We start from the raw sequence: 23,654 nt of genomic DNA on the forward strand, positions 1-23,654 counted from the left end.
AGCCTGGCTCTGTCCAAAGGTAACACATTTTGCCTACCAGTACCTCCAAAGCTCATTTATTACCACGTTAAATCTTGTTTGTTTAATCCTTGTTAAAAAGTGTAAATACGACAATTTGAGAATTAAAACATTTCTGCTTTTGGAGGCAGTTTGTAGACACAGTTTGTAGTCTTAGCTTACTAAACAAAGACCGTTTTTACACTTTTTTGTACAGATAAAACAAACAAGATTTAACGTGTCAATTAGTGAGCTTCAGGTGCTGGTAGGTGCATTTTTTTTTTACCTTCAAACAGAGCCAAGCTAGCTGTTAACCTCGGTTTCCAGTATTTGTGCTAAGCTAAGCTAATCAGCTGCTTCATATTTACTGTACAGACATGAGAGTGGTATCAATCTTCTTATCTAATTCTGGCAAGAAAGCAAAACTTTCCCAAAACTTTAAGCTATTCCTTTAAGAGACTTTTTATTTTTACTTTACTTTTTACTGAAAAGGATTTGATTATTTTCTTTCAATTTTACTCCAGTAAGTTCATGACAAACAATTGTCAAAAGGTGCACGTTGCGCCGCACAATTTGGAGCGGTATTACATACTGCATGTCCCCAACTTTGCTCAGCTTCTACAGATCACTGTTACAAGAATTTGACTAGTTTATAATAGTGATGTAATCATAAGGAGCCCTTTTAGTGATGCGCTCTGTTGTGCCAAGAGATTTAGGCATTGGAATATAATGTTTATCATTTCACAATATACATCATGATGAGATGTGCACACTTAGTGAGCTACATAAGCAGGTTTTTGTGAATATTATTATCCCTACACTCTTGGTATTCTGCAAACTAATTACACAGATCGGGTTTAGTTGGGAAATGAGCCGTAAGTTAACATTAACATTTTAAACCTACAAATATACTGTAGGTCTGAGTACATTAGGTTTTACTAACAAGTCACAGAAAAGTGCGATATCGTTTCAAAGCCAGATCTACAGGAGAGGAGAGCGCTTGCTTAATGTAAGCAAAAGATGAGTCAACAAATTACTCCATCTCCTGATTTGGGGAAGCTCAAGCATTGTTTAGCTGAACGTAGATCCTCATCTCCCGTCTCTGCTTCACATTTCACACACACAAACACACACACTCACACCGTCACAAAAACCACACACTGCATTGCACGGCTGACTCTCCACGCTTCACAACTTCTCTTGCGTCCTTACAAACTGACATAACGTGCCACGAATTACACACTAGCACATTTATAAAAATGAAGACAATTAGGAGTACATTTTAAATATCACTAGAGTTAAATGTAAGGTGCAGGATCGATTATAAATGCTGTATAACATTTTCTAACTATAGCAGGTGAGCTAACAGGATTTGGTTATTGGCAATGCCATATACATGTATATGCTCAAAGACAAATCAGCATTTGGTTATTGCTGGGTCAGACCAGAACCACTCGCTACATCTTGGCAGAGAACGATCAAAAATAAAACATTTTTTTCCTCATCATGGTGTGGTTCTCACTCGACAGATGACTTAGGAAACTCTTCCTCCCACTTTGTAAAAGATGCTACAATCAATGCATTGTGCAAGGCTCTGGAGAGATGTGTGTGGTAGTGGAAAATCCCAAATGAAACCAGAACAGAGTTGTGAAATTCATGAGGAGAAGCGTGGTGACAACATGTCCTACTGGACTCTGAGGTTATCTATTGTATTTAACAGAGTAAAAAATAACTATTTCTTATTGTGGTAGGTGTATGTGTGTTTTTATGAGGCCTCCATGTAGCCTACAGTCAGTTTTTCCTCTCAGTGTAAATGTCACTGAGGTGCATCACTCTCCCGCTGCAGGAGTCCTCTTAAAAGCATTAAGAAAAACAAAACAAAAGTAACAAAAGTGCTTTAGATGCTACAGAGATTTGTTAGTTGTTGGAGTTCATCCTACCGGCAGAGAACAGGGGAGGCGGTGGGGGTAAATGAGGGGTGGGAGGCAGCCCTCCCATGGAGTGCAGCAGGGGGAGAGACAGCTGGGTGCCATGGAGGGGGTGTGGGCTAGAGGCAGCAGCGGGTGTGGTCACCGATGTGGCGGGGAGCGCCGCCCCTAGCTGCACCTGAATGGAAGAGTCCACAGCGGGCGAGGCCAGAGGCTGATCGAGGCCGAGGGGGTTGTTGCCGTCGGTAACCATGGGGTTGCTGACGCGGAAGCATTTCTCCCTGTGGGCCTTGAGCATGTTGGAGAAGCGGAAGCGCTGACCACACACCTCGCAGGGGTAGGGCTTCTCCCCTGTGTGGGTGCGGCGGTGGCGCTTCATGTTGGGCCGGCTCGTGAAGCTCTTCCCACAGATCTCACAGATGTACGGCTTCTCTCCTGCACAAAGAGGGACATGAAGAGCTGAAAGACACACCTTCTTGATACATCTTCAACATTCTTGCTAACCTGTTGGCCATACCAACGTGGGTCACTATTTAATTTGTACTGTGACCGCGCACAAAGACGCACATGGGCAACATGACACACAATCCTGCCAATGGCTTCTCACTATTCTGCTGATCGACAGCTGAAGGCAGTAACGTGCAAATATGCGGAGCAATGCGGCAACAAAAACAGTGAAGATGAAGACTGCAAGCTAGTAAACATAGATATAAACAATGCATGATTCAAAATATTCAAATTATCTTCTTTGCAAAGGTTTTATGAGAAAGGAAATGCATTCAACATGTTTGTTAGGCCACAAGGATGTACACAATGTGTTTTGGTGAAAACACTGAATGTAAACAAGAATTTAGTTTGTTTACAGGAAAACTCCACATGGTATCTTTAAAAAGGGGATAATATGTCAATGTCATGTTTAATGCTGGCTTAAAAACACACGTTGCTCTTCTGTGATTCAGAATCAACACACCTTTGAAAATCCTCAGAAGTAGTGCAAGAAGTGACTCACCAGTGTGTGTCTTCATGTGTTCGTCAAAGTACTGTTTCATATTGAAGTCCTTTCCGCACCACTGGCACATGAACTGCTTGTGTCCGATGTGGATGCTCATGTGAGAACGCAGCTGGTATTTGTACTGGAAGCGCTCACTACAGTTCTGAAATGGCACACAGTGAACATTTTTACAGTCTTAATCATCATAAATAGTCTCATAATTGACAGTCACCAAAAGAGTACTCAATGGGTTTTATTCCATTCCTTTTGAGAAAAATGCAGTGCTAAATGAAACTAAGGCTATAAAACTGTGAATGTCTCTTTAGACACGTTTAATTCAAATCTCAGCTGTGAGAAACAGTGTTTCTGTTGTGACATTTCAGCCATTTAATGTGAAATATACAAGGTACAATGGGTGTTACATACGGAGCCCAGGAGATGACATGGATGTGATTTTGATAAAGCTTGCGTGCGCTTTGGCGCTGGCGCCACCGTCCACCTGCCAAGTGGCATTTCAGTGCTTAGTTCGTGCCTGGCCGGATAAGCACACATTCTTAACTTCTGGTATGTAATACACAAGTAGGCTACTCGTGCATCTGACCGCTTTCTGGAGTGATGCATGCACTTTAGTAAAGTGTGTGTACGACTAAAACGCATGCACACACACAAAAAAGTCGTCTTCCGGGCTCCATACTTATAGATGTTGAGTTATGCAACTTAAAATATGATAATAGGTCCAATTTTACAAGCAGCCAAACTGTTTCGAAAATTCAAAAACTTAAAATTGTTTGAAAATATTTCAAAGTATTTGCTTTAAAGGAATAGCTCAACATTTTGGGAAATGCGCTTATTCGCTTTCTTGTCAAGAGTTAGATGGAAAGATTGATACCACTCTCATGTATAAGCTATATGAAGCTACAGCCAGCAGCAGGCAACTTAACATAGCACTTTTATTGACCTTTGGACAGAGCCAGGCTACCTATTTCCAGTCTTTATGCCAATCCTCTCCTGCGTGTACCTTCATATATACAATCTTCTCATCTAACTCTCGCAAATAAGCTCTGTTGATCTTTGATCAGCACATCTGGTCCTTGCCTCATCTGGATTCCTTGACCTTAACATGAGTATTTCTTTTTGACAAGCAGAGGCCATAAAGAGATGTAAATTACATTCTAGAAACCAATAATTTCAGAAATTACAGGTTTTAAAGTGGTGGATATCTCAGTTGGAATGAAACTCTTCATGTGAGTGAAGTGGAGAGCAGCTGCAGGGTATAAAAGAAGCTCAAACCTCACACTTGAAGGGTTTCTCTCCTGAGTGCTGCAGAGAGTGAACCTTCAGGGACATGCTGCGCTTGAACGACTTCCCGCACGTCTCACAGGTGAACGGCATGTCCTTTGTGTGGGCTAAACACACATGCACACAGTACAAGATAAGTTAATGGTATTCAATATTGATACCCTAAAATAGCACTTAAAGAACAACACTGAGATGCTTTTTCATTGGCTAATTACAACAGCTCAGGACAATAAATGTGTCTCATCTAATAAATAATATATTTTCCTCTGAAGTTTCCACATAGAACTCTAAATAAATAGGACTCAATGACATATGGTACTTTATACAAACCCTTCTTTTACTGCTGAAATACAGATGTATACAGGAAATGAGGTAAGCCCGTCTGGAAAATAAGATGCTTATCTCCCAAAAAAGTGGAAGAGGAAAGCAACACCCAAAACAAATCCTGCACAACAATCAGTGGGATGTTGAAAAGGAAGCCTAAAGTAACAAACGGGAACAAAGCGACCAACCAGGATGGTTGATTTCACTGCCACTCACCGACCATGTGCTTCCTGACATGAGCCATGGTGTAAAACTTCTTCTCACAGATTTCGCAGGAGAACTTCTTCTCGGCATAGCCGTGGACGATCTTGTTATGTTCATGTAACGACCATAGCTTTTTGAAGGCCTTGCCACATGTTACACACTTGCACAAAAAAACAAAAACAGAAGAGAAAGCAAAATATAGTTATTACTGGAGCTATCATTTGGGTATGAGATATTAAGAAAATCATTATCTGGAACAGTCTTTACAAATACAATCCAGGTGTGTGAGCTTGCACAGATACTTGAGCGTGCACTGTACCAAAAAAGCAATTAGAGTCAGTAGATTAAAGCAGCAAATGATCTTCAAAACCGCAGCAGGAGTCCAGCTGCTCACTGCAGAGTGGGTAATAGTGGAGGTACTGAGACATATCAGAATTTATTATCGCTCACTACCAGTTGACAGAGTCACTGACTCTGATCAGTGTTAATATATTAACATGACTGCAACTGTGCACGTACTAATTAGTAACTAAATAATACTTTAAAAGCTGAAGTGAGGGTTACGTAATGTAGTGAGAGGTTTTTCAACAACAAATAAAATAAACAAACTGACACCATATCAATGCTATTCCCTGCATTCACAGGCATTTATATGAATCTAGTAAACAAATTATGATAAATTGGTCCCCTTCCATAACAATGATAGCCTAGCAACACAATAAGACAAGCTGTGTTATTTCCTGTATTATCAATGCCATAACTCTACTGAAAATCATATTCAGTTTCACTGATATAGACTTGACAGTAGATAATGTTGGATTTGCATCTTTAATCTTGTTTAATTATAACTACACATTGTCACCTCTAAATCAAAACATAAATTGAATGTTTTTGTCCCCTAAAACATGCAGTGAAAGGGTGTAATCTGCAGAGTGTCTGCAGAGCTTTGTGTCAAACCAACACAGCCCCAACTAGTACCACCAATCAGACAGTTGCGGCAGCCTGTATGTAGCCTGGGAGGCAAAACCAAGGGCAGAAAATAGACCCAAATCATTCCCTGCTGCTCATGAAGCACGTGTTAACAGTAAAAGGTGCCCCAGATGAGTGTGTCAGCATTTTTATGAAGCATCTTTCATCCTGACAGCTGGCCAGCAAGTAGCTGGTGCTGGTCAGCCAGGAACATGCAAGCGCTTCTCAGTCACACCTGAAGGGTTTCTCTCTTCTGTACTAGAACGTTTACTCCCACCTGCCATTTAGCCTGCTAACTGGATAACTAGCTCATTTAGCAAGCTTGGTCGCTAACATGACAATGTGTTCAGACAGTTTCTTCAAAAGTCATATCATAACTGTCTGCAAACAGAGTAGTTTATACTCTGACAGAGGAGGTCCAATAAAAGTGGATGGTGTAACAAAGCTAATAAACTACAATAGCTTCTGCCATTTTGGACTCGCTTTCTGTGAAATTTGCTGAGAACAAAGCCAAGATTTTAAATAATGAGGGGGACATCTTTCATCATGATCATGGTTGAATCATACCTGGATGCTCTTCTCACAGTCGGTCTGTTGGTGCAGCAGCAGCTCGCTCTCCAGCAGGAAGCGTTTCCCACAGTTATTGCAGATTTGCATGCGGTTGTGGGTGACGTTCATGTGTTTTTCCAGGTACCAGCGGTTGTTGAAGACGCGAGGGCATTTCTTACACGGGAAGTGTTGCTTCTCCTCCAGCCTCACTTTCTGGCCCAGGCCCTCTGCATCCAGCGTCCTCTTCCCACCCTGCCGCTGGTTGGCCAGCGTGGCCTCTGTGAGTGTCTGCCGCATGGAAGCAGTTGTACCCGCCATGGCAAAGGCTCTGGTGCCCCGGCGAGGTCGATCCATCAAGGCTGGCTGCTCCAGGCCTGGAATGTTTAAGGTGTTCTCCTCCTCTTCCTCGTCTTCCTCCTCCTCTTCCTCCTCGCTGCTCTGCCCCAGTATGTCCCCTCTCTTAAGGTCATCGTCATCTTCTTCTCCAACTGTGTCGTCATTGTCCGCCTCATTCTCCTCATCATCTTCTGAAATTCTCTCGTTGTCATGGCAATGACCAAAGATGGTGGCTGTCTCTGTGGCGGTCGCCGATTTGCCCTCTGATCCCTTTGACACATTAAGGGTCTGGTTGTTGAGGTTGACTTCAACAATGATCTGGTCTCTGTTGAAGGAGGTGTGGCCATCTGCGGTCTTTGACTCTTCTCCATTGCTCTCAACTTTGCACAAAGTCTGCTTCTGCTGGGAGGCCGTTTTGCCTGCCTCCTCCACTCTAATAGAGAATGGGCTGCTGCCTTCCCTCTTGTACACCCTCCCCAGCTCTGACTCCTGTTTGATCTCCGGGTACAGTTGGCTGGGGGGTATCGCTACAGCAGCTGGATCACCGCCACCGAGCCCTTCCTGATTGGCCATATCTGCGCAGGTGGTTCTCAGCGAGTGGCTGCTGATGAGGTCACGACAGGAGGCTGCAATGTCGCTCATCTGAAGCAGGGTAGCGGCGTTGAGCACGTCGCGGACAGTACGGCTGCTGACCAGCAGTTTGGAGGTGTAAATGAAGTTGAGGATTTGCTGCAGGCCCTGTGAGGTCAAGGCGTCCAGCGACAGGTCCACCCGCCGCAGCTGTTTGCTTTGGGCGAAAAGGGAGTGGAAGAAAGGGCTGTAGGCCGCCAGCACGCCCTTGTGGGCCGGGAAGGTGCTGTGCTGACGCACCAGAACGATGTCAACGTCACACAGGTCAGGCTGGAAGAGGCGCTGCTCGTTCAGCCTGTCCATCAAACAGGTGAAGTGCAGAGCCACATCCTCCACCAGAGAGAACTCAGCAGAGGGGAAGTCTGTGGTCTTCTCCACTATGAGCTGGAGAGAACATGATGGAGGGAGAAAGACAGAGAAAAAGATTAGGTTGGAAAGGACTTCATTATCGTTTAGTAATATGGTCAGCGTATTGCTGCTACCATGACAAAAAAAAATGTGCTCAGTTTCTTGTTTTTAAAAGATCCTCTTCATGTTATCACTAGATAAGTATTCTTTCTATTCTTTCTTCTATTCGTTTCTACAAGAAATGTATCTAGTTATAACAAGAAACTTCCACATACAATAAGAACCATCATTTCCTGACGAGACACTGTAGCCTGTAAAGCGCAATCATATAACATGATTGATAAACATGGTGAGCTAGACATGTGGCAGGTCTGTATTATTGTATTATAGCTGTGGATTGCTTTCGCCTATGTGTAATCATTACGTGTATATTTGTACACTTACCCACAGAATTCAAAATGGATCATGAATGGGATCAGAAGTGTAGCCATGGGTCATTAGGTTTTTATGGTATCTTTATTGTGTTATCATTTGTGTTTTGTATGTGTTTTCTTGTTGAGCTGTGTGAATGTGCTTAAAAGCCCATCTAGGGAGGGGCGCAAACCTATCTTAAAAAAAAAGACATATATATATATACACACACAGTACTGTGCAAAAGTTTTAGGCAGGTGTGAAAAAATGCTGTAAACTACGAATGCTTTCAAAAATATAAATAATAATTGTTTATTTTTATCAATTTACAAAATGAAAAGTGAGCGAACAAAAGAAAAGTCTACATCAAATCAATATTTGGTGTTACTACCCTTTGCCTTCAAACCAGCATCAATTCTTATAGGTATACTTGCAAAAGTCAGGGATTTTGTAGGATTATAGTCAGGTGTATGATCAACCAATTATACCAAACAGGTGCTAATGATCATTAATTTCACATGTAGGTTGAAACACAGTCATTAACTGAAACAGAAACAGCTGTGTAGGAGGCTTAAAACTGGGTGAGGAACAGCCAAACTCTGCTACCAAGGTGAGGTTGTGGAAGACACTTTTATGTCACAGGTCATACACCATGGCAAGACTGAGCACAGCAACAAGGCACAAGGTAGTTATACTGCATCAGCAAGGTCTCTCCCAGACAAAGATGTCAAAGCAGACTGGGGTTTCAAGATGTGCTGTTCAAGCTCTTTTGAAGAAGCACAAAGCAACGGGCAACGTTGAGGATCGTAGACGCAGTGGTCGGCCAAGGAAACTTAGTGCAGCAGATGAAAAACACATCAAGCTTATTTCCCTTCGAAATCGGAAGATGTCCAGCAGTGCCATCAGCTCAGAACTGGCAGAAACCAGTGGGACCCAGGTACACCCATCTACTGTCCAGAGAAGTCTGGCCAGAAGTGGTCTTCATGGAAGAGTTGCAGCCAAAAAGCCATACCTCCGACATGGAAACAAGGCCAAGCAACTCAACAATTCACGAAAACATAGGAACTGGGGTGCAGAAAAATGGCGGCAGGTTCTCTGGTCTGATGAGTCAAAATTTGAAATATTTGGCTGTAGCAGAAGGCAGTTTGTTCGCCGAAGGGCTGGAGAGCGGTACAATAATGAGTGTCTGCAGGCAACAGTGAAGCATGGTGAAGGTTCCTTGCAAGTTTGGGGCTGCATTTCTGCAAATGGAGTTGGAGATTTGGTCAGGACAGAGACAGAAGGATTTGAGGAAGCCTACATCCACAGAAGACCTGTGGTTAGTTCTCCAAGATGTTTGGAACAACCTACCAGCCGAGTTCCTTCAAAAACTGTGTGCAAGTGTACCTAGAAGAATAGATGCTGCTTTGAAGGCAAAGGGTGGTCACACCAAATATTGATTTGATTTAGATTTCTCTTCTGTTCATTCACTGCATTTTGTTAATTGATGAAAATAAACTATTAACACTTCCATTTTTGAAAGCATTCTTAGTTTACAGCATTTTTTCACACCTGCCTAAAACTTTTGCACAGTACTGTATATCTTAAGTTCTACTTACAAGCCTTTTTGAGGCTTTCAATTACATCTTCATCTGAAAGAAATAAGTTAGGTTTCTTTCTTTTTGGTTTGTTTGTTTTAAGCCAAAATTTCATGCATTATATAAAAAGCAATTAGAGACACAAATACTGCTGAAATAAATTCTAAATAAATATATCCTAAAGCAGTTATCATAGTGTATTCTTTAAGATGTTCAGTCTGTTAAGTGTACTGCACAAACTCACTGACTGCATGCATGCTGCACGATACGAGCCAGAGGAAAATGAAAAGGTGTAACACTCAGCGCTCTGTGCAAGGTCCTCAACTTCCCAAGGTGGGTTTATTTTAGCACAGGAAGGGCAGGGTTTCGATCCAGACGGGATGTGAGAGGGGACAGAGCAGCAAATAGAGCAAACACACACACACACGCATATGTGATGTGCAACCATGCACGGAAAAAACACAAATGCACACACACACACAACAAACACAAACACAGTGTCTGGTCTCTGCAAGGACTGACTGGTCTGAGCATTGGTATTCAGTGTCATCTCCCTCCCATTAGCCGGCTCTCTCAGCACACCCACTCGCTACACTGTCCCAGAGGAACGGAGAATTATGCACAAGACAAAACACGTCGGGAGAAATAATTAGGGAAACCACGCAGAATAAATACTAACTAACCCTCCAAACAATTAATGGAATTTATCATTCTAGGCGTCTCTTGAAGGCAGAATAGGACGAGTATTGATACGAGCCTTGTTTTGGCATGTTGCTGGAGAGGGTGTAGCTTTTCAGTATTTACAGTTGCACGTCCAGGACAAGACATGTGACACATACAATAAAGAAAAAAAGAGATTAAATTATTAATTAATTTTGGGGCAGTAACCATTATGGCATTTATGAGAAGCTCTGGAGTAGATGAGTATGAATCACACTACAAAGACTGTTCATTGTTCTTTATTAGAAATTGTTCTCCGTCTTTCCCTACTGCCCAACATATTCTCTCTTTAAGATCAATGAAAACGACTTTTCATTGTTAAGGCTGGAAATGGATTTGCATTTGGGCCCAACCTTGAAAATCTGGCCTGTTTGAAGAATTCAATTATGGAGTGTTAGATTTATTCATAGTTTTGAGCTGCTAAATTGGACTCTGAGCCAGAGAGGAGTGGAGATCGGGTTATCTCTCCCCGTGCAAGGCTACAGACATCGCCCAAGGGCAAAACGCTGCAGCCTTAATCAGATCAAGTATAAGTTGCAGACTGGAAGTTATGCTCCTTTCGCGATTGCGATCAGCTTCTTTTTCTGGGATTCAAACAGGACAATGCAGTCAAAGATTAAATTCTACAGGATGAACATCAACAGATTCAAACAATCAATAGCTTCGGGTCAAAATAAAGAAACAACAACAATAATGTTAAAGGTTTAATTCCATGACACGTTAAGTTAAGTTGTAGATTTTCATATTCCTTTCAACAAAACAACTCTGTGGTCACAGATCACAATGTCTGGGAAATCATTAATGGGTCTGAAAAATTGATCCAAGGGAACTGAAATGCGAAATAATGACAGGCAATGAGGGACATTTTGAGCGTCCTTTTTTTTGCATGCACATAAGTTTTCTTCAAAACGCACACCTTTTTCTGTTCTGGCTCAATACATTTATTTGCATGATTTCTATAATCCTTAAAAGTGCAGCATAATAATCTGTCTAACTCAGTTTCACTCATTTGCCCTCTCAACATCTTACCATGTAAGAATGGAGAGTAACAGTAATTAAGGGGGGGGCAGGGCTAAACGTCAATTATCAAGTTAGCCAACTAGCTTAGTTACTTAGCTACTTTCTTATCTGGCAGAAGTTAGCTAGCTACCTACCAACATAGCAAGGTTGCAAGCTAATAAAGTAGAGACTAACTAGTAGAGACTACTACAGGTAAATTATGTCTAAATTATGATTGGAGACCAAAAAGAAAATTACCTAATGTTCTTTGATCTTTGATCGGTTGAAACTGTGGCAAATTCAACACAAACTGTACAAAAATATTTTTTGTTTGCTTTTCTTTACAAAATATAATTCATGTGCTTGCAAAGGAATGTTGTGTGTTGAATTATGTGCTCAAAATGTTCAATCGTGTGCTCAGAATTAATATTATTATAATTATTAGTATCTTTCTACAGCAGAGTTTATCTGTACACCGCTGAATGATGGGGGGTTTTAATCAGTGAATTATTGCATTTCTTTCATCTAGACAAATGCTTTAAAATTATTCAATACAATAGAAAATAGTTGTAGTTACTATGCAGCTGCTGTGTCTGTCACAATATGCAATACAGCCGAAGCCATCTTGTCACATTTCATCACATACTGTACTGTAGCCAAACAAACTGAGTGAGCATCCATTCTCTGTCATTATCTCTCTCTCTCTCTCACCCCTTTTCTCTCTGCCTCCCCCCTTTCCTTGGAAATGTCAGGGAAGAGAGCTTGTTTGCTGTCATTAGAGGGAGCGCCACCTTTAACCAGCCTCTCAGTCAGATGTCTCCCAATACATTATTCATACCTGGCCTGACCCGTGACAAACACGCAGCGGGGGGATTACTGACGCACCCAACAAGAGGTGTCATTTAAACGGGCTTCAATCAAAGCTCTGTTCGCCCTTTCCACACTCTCTGCTAAACACAACATGTGAGGGGCTCCTCTTGCATTGTAGAGGCCTCAGAGGGCCTGTTTCACAAGGCAGCTGTAGAGCCTGATGTGTTTTAATCCAATGACAATGTATTTTACTGTCGCTGTACTGTGCCCTTCATATGCTATATAAAAGGACAGTTCTGCTTATAGATAAGTGCTACATGAAAAACTGTACACACCGTATGTTAACATTGGAAGGTCAAAATTGTTTAATCACTTGCTGAGAAAACAATAGAGTTCGCCCAGTTGTCATGGAATTGCAGATGTTCAAATTTCCATTTTTTCTGTGCACTTTAAGGACTTCTCATCGACGTTGGCTTAAAAGCCGTTATTTTGAACTTGGAAACAATTGACCACAAGGTCTATTTAGTAGCTGTTCTAGAGCTTTCAATCATGTGACATGGTCTTCAACAGCCTGATGAAATTTAGAGGGATGACGCACGTTTTCACATCTTTTTTCTATTTAAAATGTTACTAATTGGCCTGTTGAATGCGCTCTAATCAAACATCAAAATTACAGACTCTGAAAGGTCACAACTGACACAAAACCAAATCTAGCTTGCCTTTGTTTAAATGGTCTAATGGGGCTTCACTCAAGTATGTGTCAGACATCAAATTTATCCGACTTTGGAACGTTGATGCATTTTGGGAATATAATCAGGCATTTAAAAACATTTCCCTGATCAGCCTGATGGCAATGCTTTAATTAAAATTCAAAGTTTCAAACTACTGAAACTACTTTAGCACTAATCCAGTTTTGATGAAGCTGTGATGGATGATGCACAGGATTACTGCTTGGCCTGAGAGAAGCCTGCATCATTCATGAGAAGAGGAAAAAAGAATGAAATGCCTCTTTCTAATTTGACTTTCACTGGTGAGAATGCCCTTTCTCTCCCACACCTTTGCACTTGACGGCCCATGTAGATTTACTACTCTGTAAAGTCTGCATCTCCGTCACTGTGCAGCTCAGCTACAGACCAGGGATGTGCCATGACCTCCACAGAGCTGCCATTTTAAAAGTTCACTGTAATGTAGTTGATGCTGATCTGTAAAAAAGGACTGTGAGGCCACCTGTAAGGACAGCACATGTAAATCTTAGACTGTAGCCTCAGTAAAACCTTTCTCTTAAAATAAAGCTGTTATTTCCCTAAAATGTTATTCTCTTACTATTCTGCACACACCATGTATGACAGCAGATTTATGATCAGGGGACTAAACAACATCTACCTTGACTGTCTTGTTTGCTTTCCGACCAGCGAACAGACTGAGCCATTAGCAGGGGCCAATGTCAGAGCACAGCAAAGAGTCATGGACACATCAATAGTGTGAGGGAGGGCAGGTTGTATTCAGGCCCAGGGGGAAAACACTGCGGGGGGTAAAGCTCTCTCTCTGTCTGCCTACAGACTGCTCAGACTGAACTCAGTATCCTCATATATCACCTGCTTTATCTCACCTGCTTTATCTCTTACACAAAATTAATATATCACTAAAACGTTGTCTATTACTGTAAAACAAATCTTCCAAATCTTTTTCAATGGTCTGAATTGTGGATTCATCACCACCAAGTTTGAGTGCAGTGGCTCATATTAATGCAAATATCTAAATACAACAATATCTGGGAAAACGGAACATCATATATGGAATAAACAAGGGAAAATTCAAGTAGGACTAAAAGCATACATCTCTAATAGGGATAATTCAATATTATCGCATTTTCTGTGAAATTATCATTTTATTGTGTTGTTTGTACATTAATGATTCTGAAGTTTGTTTTTTTCTTTTACAAATATATGTGGACTTTGGTCTTATATAATGTACAACAGTTGAACACATTTAATAGCTTTGAACATCAGTTTGTGATTTTGCACGCATTTACATACAAATTGATATTGGAAAATATTCTTATTAATATTGTCATGATGATGTCCACCACATTGCCCGGCCGCCCTAATCTCTATTATTATTTGACAAGAACATTAATATCACAAGGTCCAATTAACTGGTTTTACCAGAGCTTACAGCCACATCTCATGGCTTTCATTAGTGGCTAGGGTTTGCTCAGTTGCCATGGAGATGCCATGCCATGGACCTGTTATCACATGACCAAAGTTCCATATTTAAGTCATGTGATGACAAGTAAACCATCAAGACTGCTGAGCAAAACCCACAAAATATCTTATCATAAGAGCTGTCAAACTATTTCCAAGGTCAAGAATAAAAAAAAATCATCTGTCAGTATTGGTATTGGTCTTGCAGACCTCACTTTGTTTGATAATTACATTTGGGGTGATTATTTTCATTATTGATAAATCAATTGAAGGTTTTGTCTACCAGATGACAGAAAAATTGTGGAAAATGACAATCACAATTTCCCAGAAAACAAATAGTTTGTTTTTCCTGACCAACAACTCCAAACCAAAAGATATTCATTTTACAATTAACAATTATATAAGCACTAAATTAAATCATCTATAGTTACTTTTATCATTCATTCAGACTAGAACTGAAACGATTATTGATTAAATGTTTAACTGCATATCTCTGGGTTTTGTCCCACCAAACACGCAGTTTGAGGAGCCCTAATCAGACAATAGTTATGTTTTATTACAACATCATAAGTCCATTACAATAATTGAATTACCTCCAATCTCAATACAAACCTACACTGTATTGCAAAGTAGTTCTCTCAACTCAATCTGACTTCTACAAATCTCATTCAGTCCACAAAAAGCTCATTAAATGAATTTACAAACAAGTTTACTTGCTACCAGCCAAATGTCAAACTGTCCATATGCACAGTGAAGTCGCTCTGCTTGGAAATGACCATCGGGAACAAAAAGAGATCACCCAACCATCCACAGTCACGAAGACAGCAATCCCATGAGCTCATGCCTCGACCCTCTTGTCACCCAGCAGGGATGTGGGTGGGGGGTTTAGGGGCTCTGCCACTTCCACCCACGGAGCTCTTCAACCTACAGTAAAGAGCACACTCAGCAGCCCTCCTCACAGCGAGGCCTCCTGCTGAGGGGCCAGGCACAGGGCTCGACATGACTGACACCCGGAGGAAGGAGAGTGGGCACCGTGTCAGCCCTCATCTCACTCACTGGCACCGAGACGGTAGGAGAGCAGCACCCTCCCCTCCACACACACATACACACACAGATCCCTGAGTCATCATCAGTGCAGGCGAGAGCAAAGCATGACAGGCCTGAATACAAACTCTCCACAAAGAGATCACCCAGTTACAACAGCAAGTTTGGCCTCACAGTAACGTCAGAGTGCTTTTTACGTGGCGGGAAATGGATCAGGTCACGCGTAAACACAACCAAACGGAACGGGACAAGGGCATGTCATTTCTGGCGGATTCCAATCAGACAGCCATTAAAAAGTCATCAGGGTAATGACTGACACTGTGTCCTCTGTGTGCTCACCAGACCTTCCCTGCTGCTGATGCCAAACGACAGACAGGTTTAGTCCCAGAGAAGCCGAGCCAGAATACTGACTTCTGATTCTCTGGGTGAGAATCGTGGCATGGTTTAATCCTTGGGGTGTTATCTGGTCTAGGATACAAGCTGGGCAAGACTGGCATTGATGGAAAAGCAGTCTGCCAAGTTTGTCTCCCTGCTTTCACTACTTGTGTCTCGTCATGGATGGATTACTGAACAGGCCTACCGGGTACAAGCCCAGGGGTCCATGGTCTCAGGGTAGAGGTGAGTGTCAAATCAAATGACTACAAAGAGTCAAAACGACCACAGAGAGATGCAAAACAACCACAGAGAGATGCAAAAAGGCTACAAAGAGTCAAAACGACTGCAGTGAAGCAAACTGACCACAAAGAGACGCAGAATGACCACAATAAGATGTAAAACAACAACATAGAGAAGCATAACAACCACAAAGATACGCAAAACAACTACAAAGAGACGCAAAACAACCACAAAGAAAAGCAAAACAAAAAAAGAGATGCAAAACCACAACAAAGATGCAAAACAATCAAAAAGAGATGCAAAATGATCACAAAGAAACGCAAAACAACCACAGTCTAGGTGTCTTGGTCCAATGTAGGAAAGGTGGGGGGGCTTTCACATGTCTGTGGGGCCCATTGTCTCATAATCCGTCCATGTGTCTAGTGGAAGATTTCTCCTCTGTCTGCAGTCAGCACTCCCTCCTCTCCTCTCCTCTCTAAATCCAATCAGCACAGAGACCCAGCACTGACCTTGAGGTAGAAGAAGCATATACAGTAGCAGATGCACGAGCACATCCACCCACGCGTATGCAACCCTGAACGCCTCTGCATGCATACCTGCATCATAATCATGCATTTGTGCCCACGTCAGTAAAACAGCAAATAAAAGAAATGTTGGTGTATGTGATGACACTGCTGATGCATGCAATGAGATGAAAAAGGAGCATCTAAATGTGCCCGGACATTATCGCGTTATTGAACATGTTGCGTCTGCATAGACAAGCCAAATTGGTAATAGCACAAGTGACAAGGTCTCACTTTTAACAAGCCCCGCAGCGATCATTACAGCACTATGATAAAAAATGCAAATAAAAATCAATGTTCAATGACTAAAGGGGGAGCCACAGCGGCGGGTGGCAGAACGCTCACTGCTGAGGTCACACACGGCACGGTCACATTAAAGTGGAGTTTAATACTCACTGGGATGGTACTGTTTATCGGATAATAATGGTATTAAGGCTGATAGTTACACCTTGTGATGCAGTTTGGTGGAAAATCAACCCTCATAAAATGGATTATGAGAGAAATCTGAATTTAAAATTAAAGACATGGGGACCCCTTTCACATTACACAGTCGATCAATTGTTGTTAACTTTCCACCTCGGTACATAAAAGGGCACCATACTTCCTGCATTGGCACTTAACATTGGCATTTGATGTAAATCGTCCAATTTTAACGTAATTCCCAGGATACTGGGTTAAGTCAGGATATCTTGACCTCTGCCTTATCTATTTTGGCCATTGTTTTTACTATTGTCATTATGTAAGCGCAATGCAAAATGCTAAATAGAGTGCCCCTTTAACGGAGAAAATAACATGCCGATTAGTCAACAGTCAAAATAATGGTAAATTATTGATAAATACTTGCCAGTTTAAAAGGAGAAAAAGTTAAAAAAAAAAAAACTCAGCTCAACAAACTGAACTGCCTCAACATATGACAACTGAATGAGACTTCTTGTAAAATGTTCAGCAGGACAATTTCAGATATAGCAAAAGGCAAATCCTAAATTACTTTAAAAATGTGCTGCTGGTTATTCAGTTTTCTCTTTTCACCACTTTAGCTAATTATTTTATTCCCCTCAGCCTATTGAAACATTTAACTTTCTTAACCACAGCATTCACTGCTGGCTGCAATTAATAAAGACAATATTATCAGCATTAGTGCTGCTCTAATCCTAAACATCCAATCTCCGCTCCACACTGTAGGCTTTTCCCTGTCCTAATCTAGCAGTTCGGACTTGCCCCAGCCTTGCCCTGGTGGAGCTCCACCAGCTTTCACCATTAGATTTAAATACATTTCCATCTATATGTTAATGCAACCACAGGTGACAAGCCAATCTACAACTGATACGCGTTTACCCGAGCGTGAAATTGGGACGCACAAACAAAAATAAGGACGGGAACAGCATGAGCAGCATCTCGGTGACGTACAGTACATTAAAATTTGACAGCGTGAGCGGGATTGCCTCAGATGAATGATTTGCAAAAGTCCTTTTTCTGGCTTGTCCTTTGAACAAACTGGACAACAGTGTGTTTTATCAGTATGGTACAGTCTGTGAGTGTGTGGGTTGCCCAATCACAGGTGAGGTTGAAAGAAGACATCAACCGGCGGTCGTCTGGAGTTAAGATGACTCTGACGAGTGGTTGGATAATCAAAGGAGCTGCCTGGAGGCGGGTACAGGGTGGGTGGGGGGTTGGGGGGCAGCGACGAGGTTAGAGCGTCCGCACTGAAGCTCTGCCAGGAAGTTTGTGTCTGGGCCAATGAGCTGGGAGAGGAAACGCTGAGTCAGGAAGCCTGGCCAAGAGAGGCCCGTGGTGCTGGCATCTCCTCCTCACACACACGTTACAACACTTCACACACCACCGCTCGGCTGGAGTCATAACACACTGTTCCCAGGCCAGCGGCGTACACGCATGTGCGCTAGGCGGGCGCACACACCCGCCTGCTGTGCATGCATTCATCAGTAAACACAGAGATGTGACGTCAAATACCTGTGGCACGATAAAGTGAGGAGGGTTGTACAAACACAGATATGTTTGGATTACATTTGTAAAATGCAAACATCAGTATCAAGTCAGTGAAGGGACCAAATCTGTTTGTCCAAGTATATGACACAAAAAGTGAAAGGTGCTCCTTTTGAAGTGATGTATTAGAGACAAAAGATCATTCTGATGTGAAGAAGCGAGCAGGTGCAGACATACCCGAGGGCTATTACATGAGATGAAACTGTGATATCTTCATTATCCCTTTCATAGCATGACACACAGAGAGAAGAGGCTAACACAAGACTCTAAAGAGCTGCTTATCAGAGGAATCTCTATGGTGTGGCAATACTCTGTCTGTGTGTGTCTGTGTGTGTCTGTGTGTGTGGAGGCAGTTGATATGTTTGATGAGAAGGTCAGAGAGGACGGAGAGGAAAAAGAGGTAGAGGAGGAGCACCGGCTTTCTATAGCCGCAACCAATCAATGGACGCCAGAGAAATGGTGAATATGAGCTTAAAGGAATAGTACGACATTTTGGGGAATATGTTTATTCTGGTGAAGAGTTAGATAAGAAGATTTAATGTTTAAATTAAATATGAAGCCAGCAGCCGGTTAGCTTAGCTTAGCACAAGGGCTGGAAGCAGGGGTAAACAGCTAGCTTGGTTCTGTCCAACTGTAACAAAATCCACCTACCAGCTCTTCAATTCGCCGTTTTTACGATGTTTTTTTTTTTTTGTTTTACGACAGACTATTTCTTGGCTGGGAGCCGTAACTTCCTGTAGTCTCTGCTTGTTGCCTGGCAACTGCCCAGAGCCAAGAAACTGTCTGCCACATAACCCCCGTAAAACTGCAAATTCTTGTTTTTACACTTTGGTTTCTGTAAGAATTGAATAAACCAGATATAAAGTGCTTTACTAGTGTGCTTTAGAGGCAGATTTAGTTACCTTAGAACTGAGCCAGGCTAGCTGTTTCCCCCTGTTTCCAGTCTTTATGCTAAGCTAACCTAACCAGCTGCTAGCGGTAGTTTCATATTTAATGCACAGTTGTGAGAGTGGTATCTTCTCATCTAACTTTCTGCAAGAAATCAAATAAGAGTATTTCCCAAGTGTATTCCTTTAAAAGGTGTAAAATTTGATTAGTTTGAGGTGAAATCATTTTTTGATACCGTGATGGATAAGGAGTGTATTTTTCAAGCTGATCCGTGCATATTTGTTTGTGACATTCACACAACTCTAACACAGATAAGCTGCTAAAAAATGGATAATGATGTCATTCCATTAATCTGTGTGTATGACTAAACGTGAAACAAATATTCGTCATGACTATCAGATCAAGGATCCCTACTTTCCTGCTTGGCAAATCTCTGAAAACAGCATGAAAACTCATTCCGATCTGCTTTAAAGCTCCTCCTAAGTCTCTCTCTCTGGCCTGAATTCAGCTAAAAGCTATAAGAACACTTCAGCCAAAGCCCTTTTTTATATTAAAAAAAACCTCTTAATATCTTTAAATGCCTGACAATGAAAGGCTAATATAAATCCTCATATCAAGCTGTATGAAAAGAAAAGGCTGTTTGGCCTCTTTGATAATGGAGTTCAAAGTCGTTTTTTAAAAAAGTGCCAAAGGGGTTAAATTGGAGTAGATAAAAAGACACGATGCTGGTTGGCACTGCTGAGAAACAATAAAAATGTGGATTTATTGAAAGAGTACAAAAACAATCCTACTTGCTTCAAAGAAACTTGTGCCATTTTAACCAACAAGAACAAAAGAAAGCTTACATAAGCCCAGTGAGTTTGACCTTGCTCTCTGCAGCCTTGTCCACTGTTCTTAATCTCAGGGGCATAAATTAGCAGCACCTACAGTACAGTCTGAGTTTCCAAGGAGAGCGGCCTCCTACCAGGGGCCAAAGATGTCTGCTGGAGTTTGTTGCCGGGGCTCGGGAATGGCTGCACTTGTCACAAGGACTAAAGACAGTTTCCTCGCTCAGCACCCAGAGACAGTGAAGCCTCAAAGTCAAGGGTGGGCAGGAATGCCCTGAATAGGCAGTTACGTAAAACTTGCAGCACCCTGTGAGGATAGAGAAGGAGCTACTCAGGACCTGACAATGCTCACTGAGATTAAACAGTGCAGTATGAACATCTATAGTGTGGATGGAACTGAGGCACATTTTCACAAATCCAACAAATTACGAGAAAAACAATCTTTTCATTTGAATAAGGGCATGGAGGCCTCTGAGCACAGACACGTACATAGGAGCAAGACCCACAGACTGAAAGAGACACAAAACATCTCTTTTGTGGTTGTTTTGCATTTCTGTATAGACATTCTGCGTCTCTTTTTAGTTGTTTTGTGTCTCTTTTTAGTTGTTTTGAAACTCTTTGTTGTTCTTTTGTGTCTCTTTGTAGTTGTTTTGCAACTTTCCAGCAAGAAATGTTGGCAGTCACTTCATACAGAGGCTCTGGTCCAAGGGCCCCCTGACCCCTTAGGCCACTGGGCCTGTGTCTGGTAGGCCTGCTTAGTAATCAAACCATGAATAAGGGAGTTTATGGGAAATAAGGTGAGGCTATTGATTAAAAACAAAATTAGCGGGGACTAATCTGCTTTTGAAGTCAACAAAGTAATTACAGGAATTATCTGGGGCATGTTTACCACAACAGTCAAAAAGATACAGTATCTCTGATCACCAGCGCTTTGCATTCGCCAAGCACACTTTGCACTTTGTTTATCGCAGCTTACTCTCATGCGCACTCAAAAAAAAAAAGCAAATAGAAAAAAGGGAAGAAAAACATAGCAATACCAAAACCTCTCCCTCCCTCTTTGCTCCCACCAGAAGCCACCCAGCGAGCACCAGGGCTAACCCCGCTGACCTGACCCAGATATTAACCCAAGCCTCCAGATGTGAACGCGCGCTGGGATTACTCCACCACTGCATCAAGCTCCACATGCTTTCCTAATGAGGCATCCTAAAATGACCCTGGAGACAGAGTGGACTGTCTGCCTCACTATCTGCCTCTCTTCCCATTACTCTATCAGTCTGTCTGTACAGGAGTCATCTTCATATCTGCTAATGTAAAGGGGCAATAAAAACATCATGGACTCTGGTTGAAAATCATGGGGACAGAGGGATACTAGTCAGTGAATGTGAATCAGACATTTGCCAAAAGAAACCGACCTCATGCAGCAGATAAAACACACCAAACATTACCCAATAAAATAGTACTGTCAAGCATTTTCTGCTTTGACTGTCAACACTGGAATTACATTTGCATTTAATTTTGACTACAATGCTTCACCCGAACTAAGGGACCATTTGACTACAGACACCTGCAACAAAGTGAAGTTATTAAGGCACGAAGAGTGACATCCACTCTTCTTTTAGACCACACAGAGGAGACTCTCTGATGTGTGCGTGAATGTCAAAGCCTAACAAACTTGTCCTGCACTGGCTGTTGGAGAAAAAGGGGGGGCAGTTTCCCCTCACCCTGTCTACATTTGCACCAGTCGCGACCTGAGCCTTTTGCAGAAGCGCCCTGATATGAAAGAATTTAACTCCTTCTCTGCATCAATGTAGCTATTGTAGCCATCGCATTCTTTCAGCTGCTTCAATGTCCAACTTGTGCCGTGATGTCGGCAAGTTACAAACTTCACCGCGAGGGATACAAAGCACTAAATACGCGTGTGACAGCCAGTGGTCCAAACACATAATGAGGCAGAAGTGCGGTAAGTTTGATCGGCCTGCTAAGTAGCTCAAATTTGCAAGAGATCAAACAGGGACACACAAAAAATAAACAAAAATGCAGCGCTCCTCTGTAGCCTACCATTTTGATCCAGCGTTTCGAGGCTCAAAGGAGTCCCAGAATAACTCCTTTCGCACCAGTTTTCCCTTCGCCATGAAAAAGACCGTTGAATTGTCACATTTCTTCAGTTTTTGCCTTATCCTCAATCTTTTTTCCCCCCGTGCTGCTGTAGCATTCAGACAGACAAAAATGCAGAGGCTGCTTTTGCAGAAGGAATTGGTGATTGGAGCTCGGGGATCATATGGGCTTTTTGTCAGACGTTTTTAAAGGGACACGGTACTGTTTCACGCGGAGTTGCGAGACAGGCGCATTTCTTTGTACAGGACTTGGATTTTTTCCCCTGTTATTGGCGTGAGCAGGAGGAGGACTGGGAAGGACATGCAGCCATATGGCGCAAACCTGAGTGCGCTTCCTCTCACTGTGCGCTCCTGCCACCGTGTGACGTCACACGGGCCGGACAGATGCGGAGGTCAGAGAGTTCATTCATTTTTCCCATGTTGCAGAAGTCATTGTAACTTCATTTACACAATATCTGGCCAACATATCAGCCCTTCATAACTTCGTAATGTCAAAATTCTCCAAAATGACTCACAGATGTTTAATCTCACCACACAAGAGAGCAAGAATTTGAATTAGTCTCTCAACTCTCATTTTAATGGGTAACCCCCTCCTACCAGGGCCACATTAACCTGCTATGCGGCCCTGGGACTAAATATGAGGTGTGGGCCCCTATTGACCCACCCCTGGTTCTTCCATTCTGTGTCAATTCTGTATGTATTAGTTGGAAATTATTATACCTTTTTTTATCCTTTAATTAACCACATTGTTTTAGGAATATGCACCATAAAGGCATAATATAAACTGAAATAATAAAGGTGTTAAAACTAGATATTAACTTGGGGCCCCTCTGCTTTAGGTAATAATGCAGGTGTTGCCTTAACGCCGCTATAATTTTGGTTCATATTGTGTTTTAGTGGTGCATACAGTATTACAAAACAAATTAATCAAATTACCACTACCTAATTGCCACAAGGGCTCAAACTTTTACAATTATTTTCATGATTGATTAATCTGTTAATTTTTTGGCCTATAAAACATCAGGAAATAGTGAAAAATATCCATCATATTTTCCCAGAGTGCAAGGTTAAACATTCAAATGTCTTGTTATGTCCAACAGACTATATTCAGTTTACTGTGATATAAAACAGAGAGAAGCAGCAAATTCTTGCATTTTTGCTTGAAAAATGACTTAAACAATTAATCAATTATCATGATAATTTCCTGACGTGGTTTCAGGCCCTTGAGGGTCAAGGCAGTTTCCCACTTTTCCCGGTTGGTTAATTCAGCCTTGTTTTGAACCCCCCTGAAGGATCCCTGGACCCC

At 42.0% G+C, this 23,654-nt stretch overlaps 1 protein-coding gene across 1 annotated transcript; it reads right to left on the reverse strand.

Annotated features, from left to right (window-relative positions):
• Nucleotides 1–1,914: 1,914 nt before the first annotated feature.
• On the reverse strand, nt 1,915–22,308 carry zbtb47b (zinc finger and BTB domain containing 47b). Its single transcript, XM_070928452.1, has 6 exons — nt 22,293–22,308; nt 6,280–7,611; nt 4,756–4,903; nt 4,207–4,322; nt 2,935–3,079; nt 1,915–2,360 (listed from the first exon to the last, which is right to left on the reverse strand). The coding sequence occupies exons 1-6, from the start codon at nt 22,293–22,295 to the stop codon at nt 1,915–1,917; spliced, it is 2,190 nt and encodes a 729-aa protein (XP_070784553.1). The 5' UTR covers nt 22,296–22,308.
• Nucleotides 22,309–23,654: the final 1,346 nt, after the last annotated feature.

This window comes from Enoplosus armatus, chromosome 21 (genome assembly GCF_043641665.1).
Source record: "Enoplosus armatus isolate fEnoArm2 chromosome 21, fEnoArm2.hap1, whole genome shotgun sequence".
NCBI lineage: Eukaryota > Metazoa > Chordata > Actinopteri > Centrarchiformes > Enoplosidae > Enoplosus > Enoplosus armatus.

Excerpts from the sequence above, each read along its gene's own strand:
- zbtb47b (XM_070928452.1), bottom strand. Across the intron at positions 4,904-6,279 it reads ACTGTGAGAAGAGCATCCAG|TGTGTAACATGTGGCAAGGC; the intron begins GTATGATTCAAC and ends TTTTTGTGCAAG. Across the intron at positions 2,361-2,934 it reads ACACATGAAGACACACACTG|GAGAGAAGCCGTACATCTGT; the intron begins GTGAGTCACTTC and ends CTCTTTGTGCAG.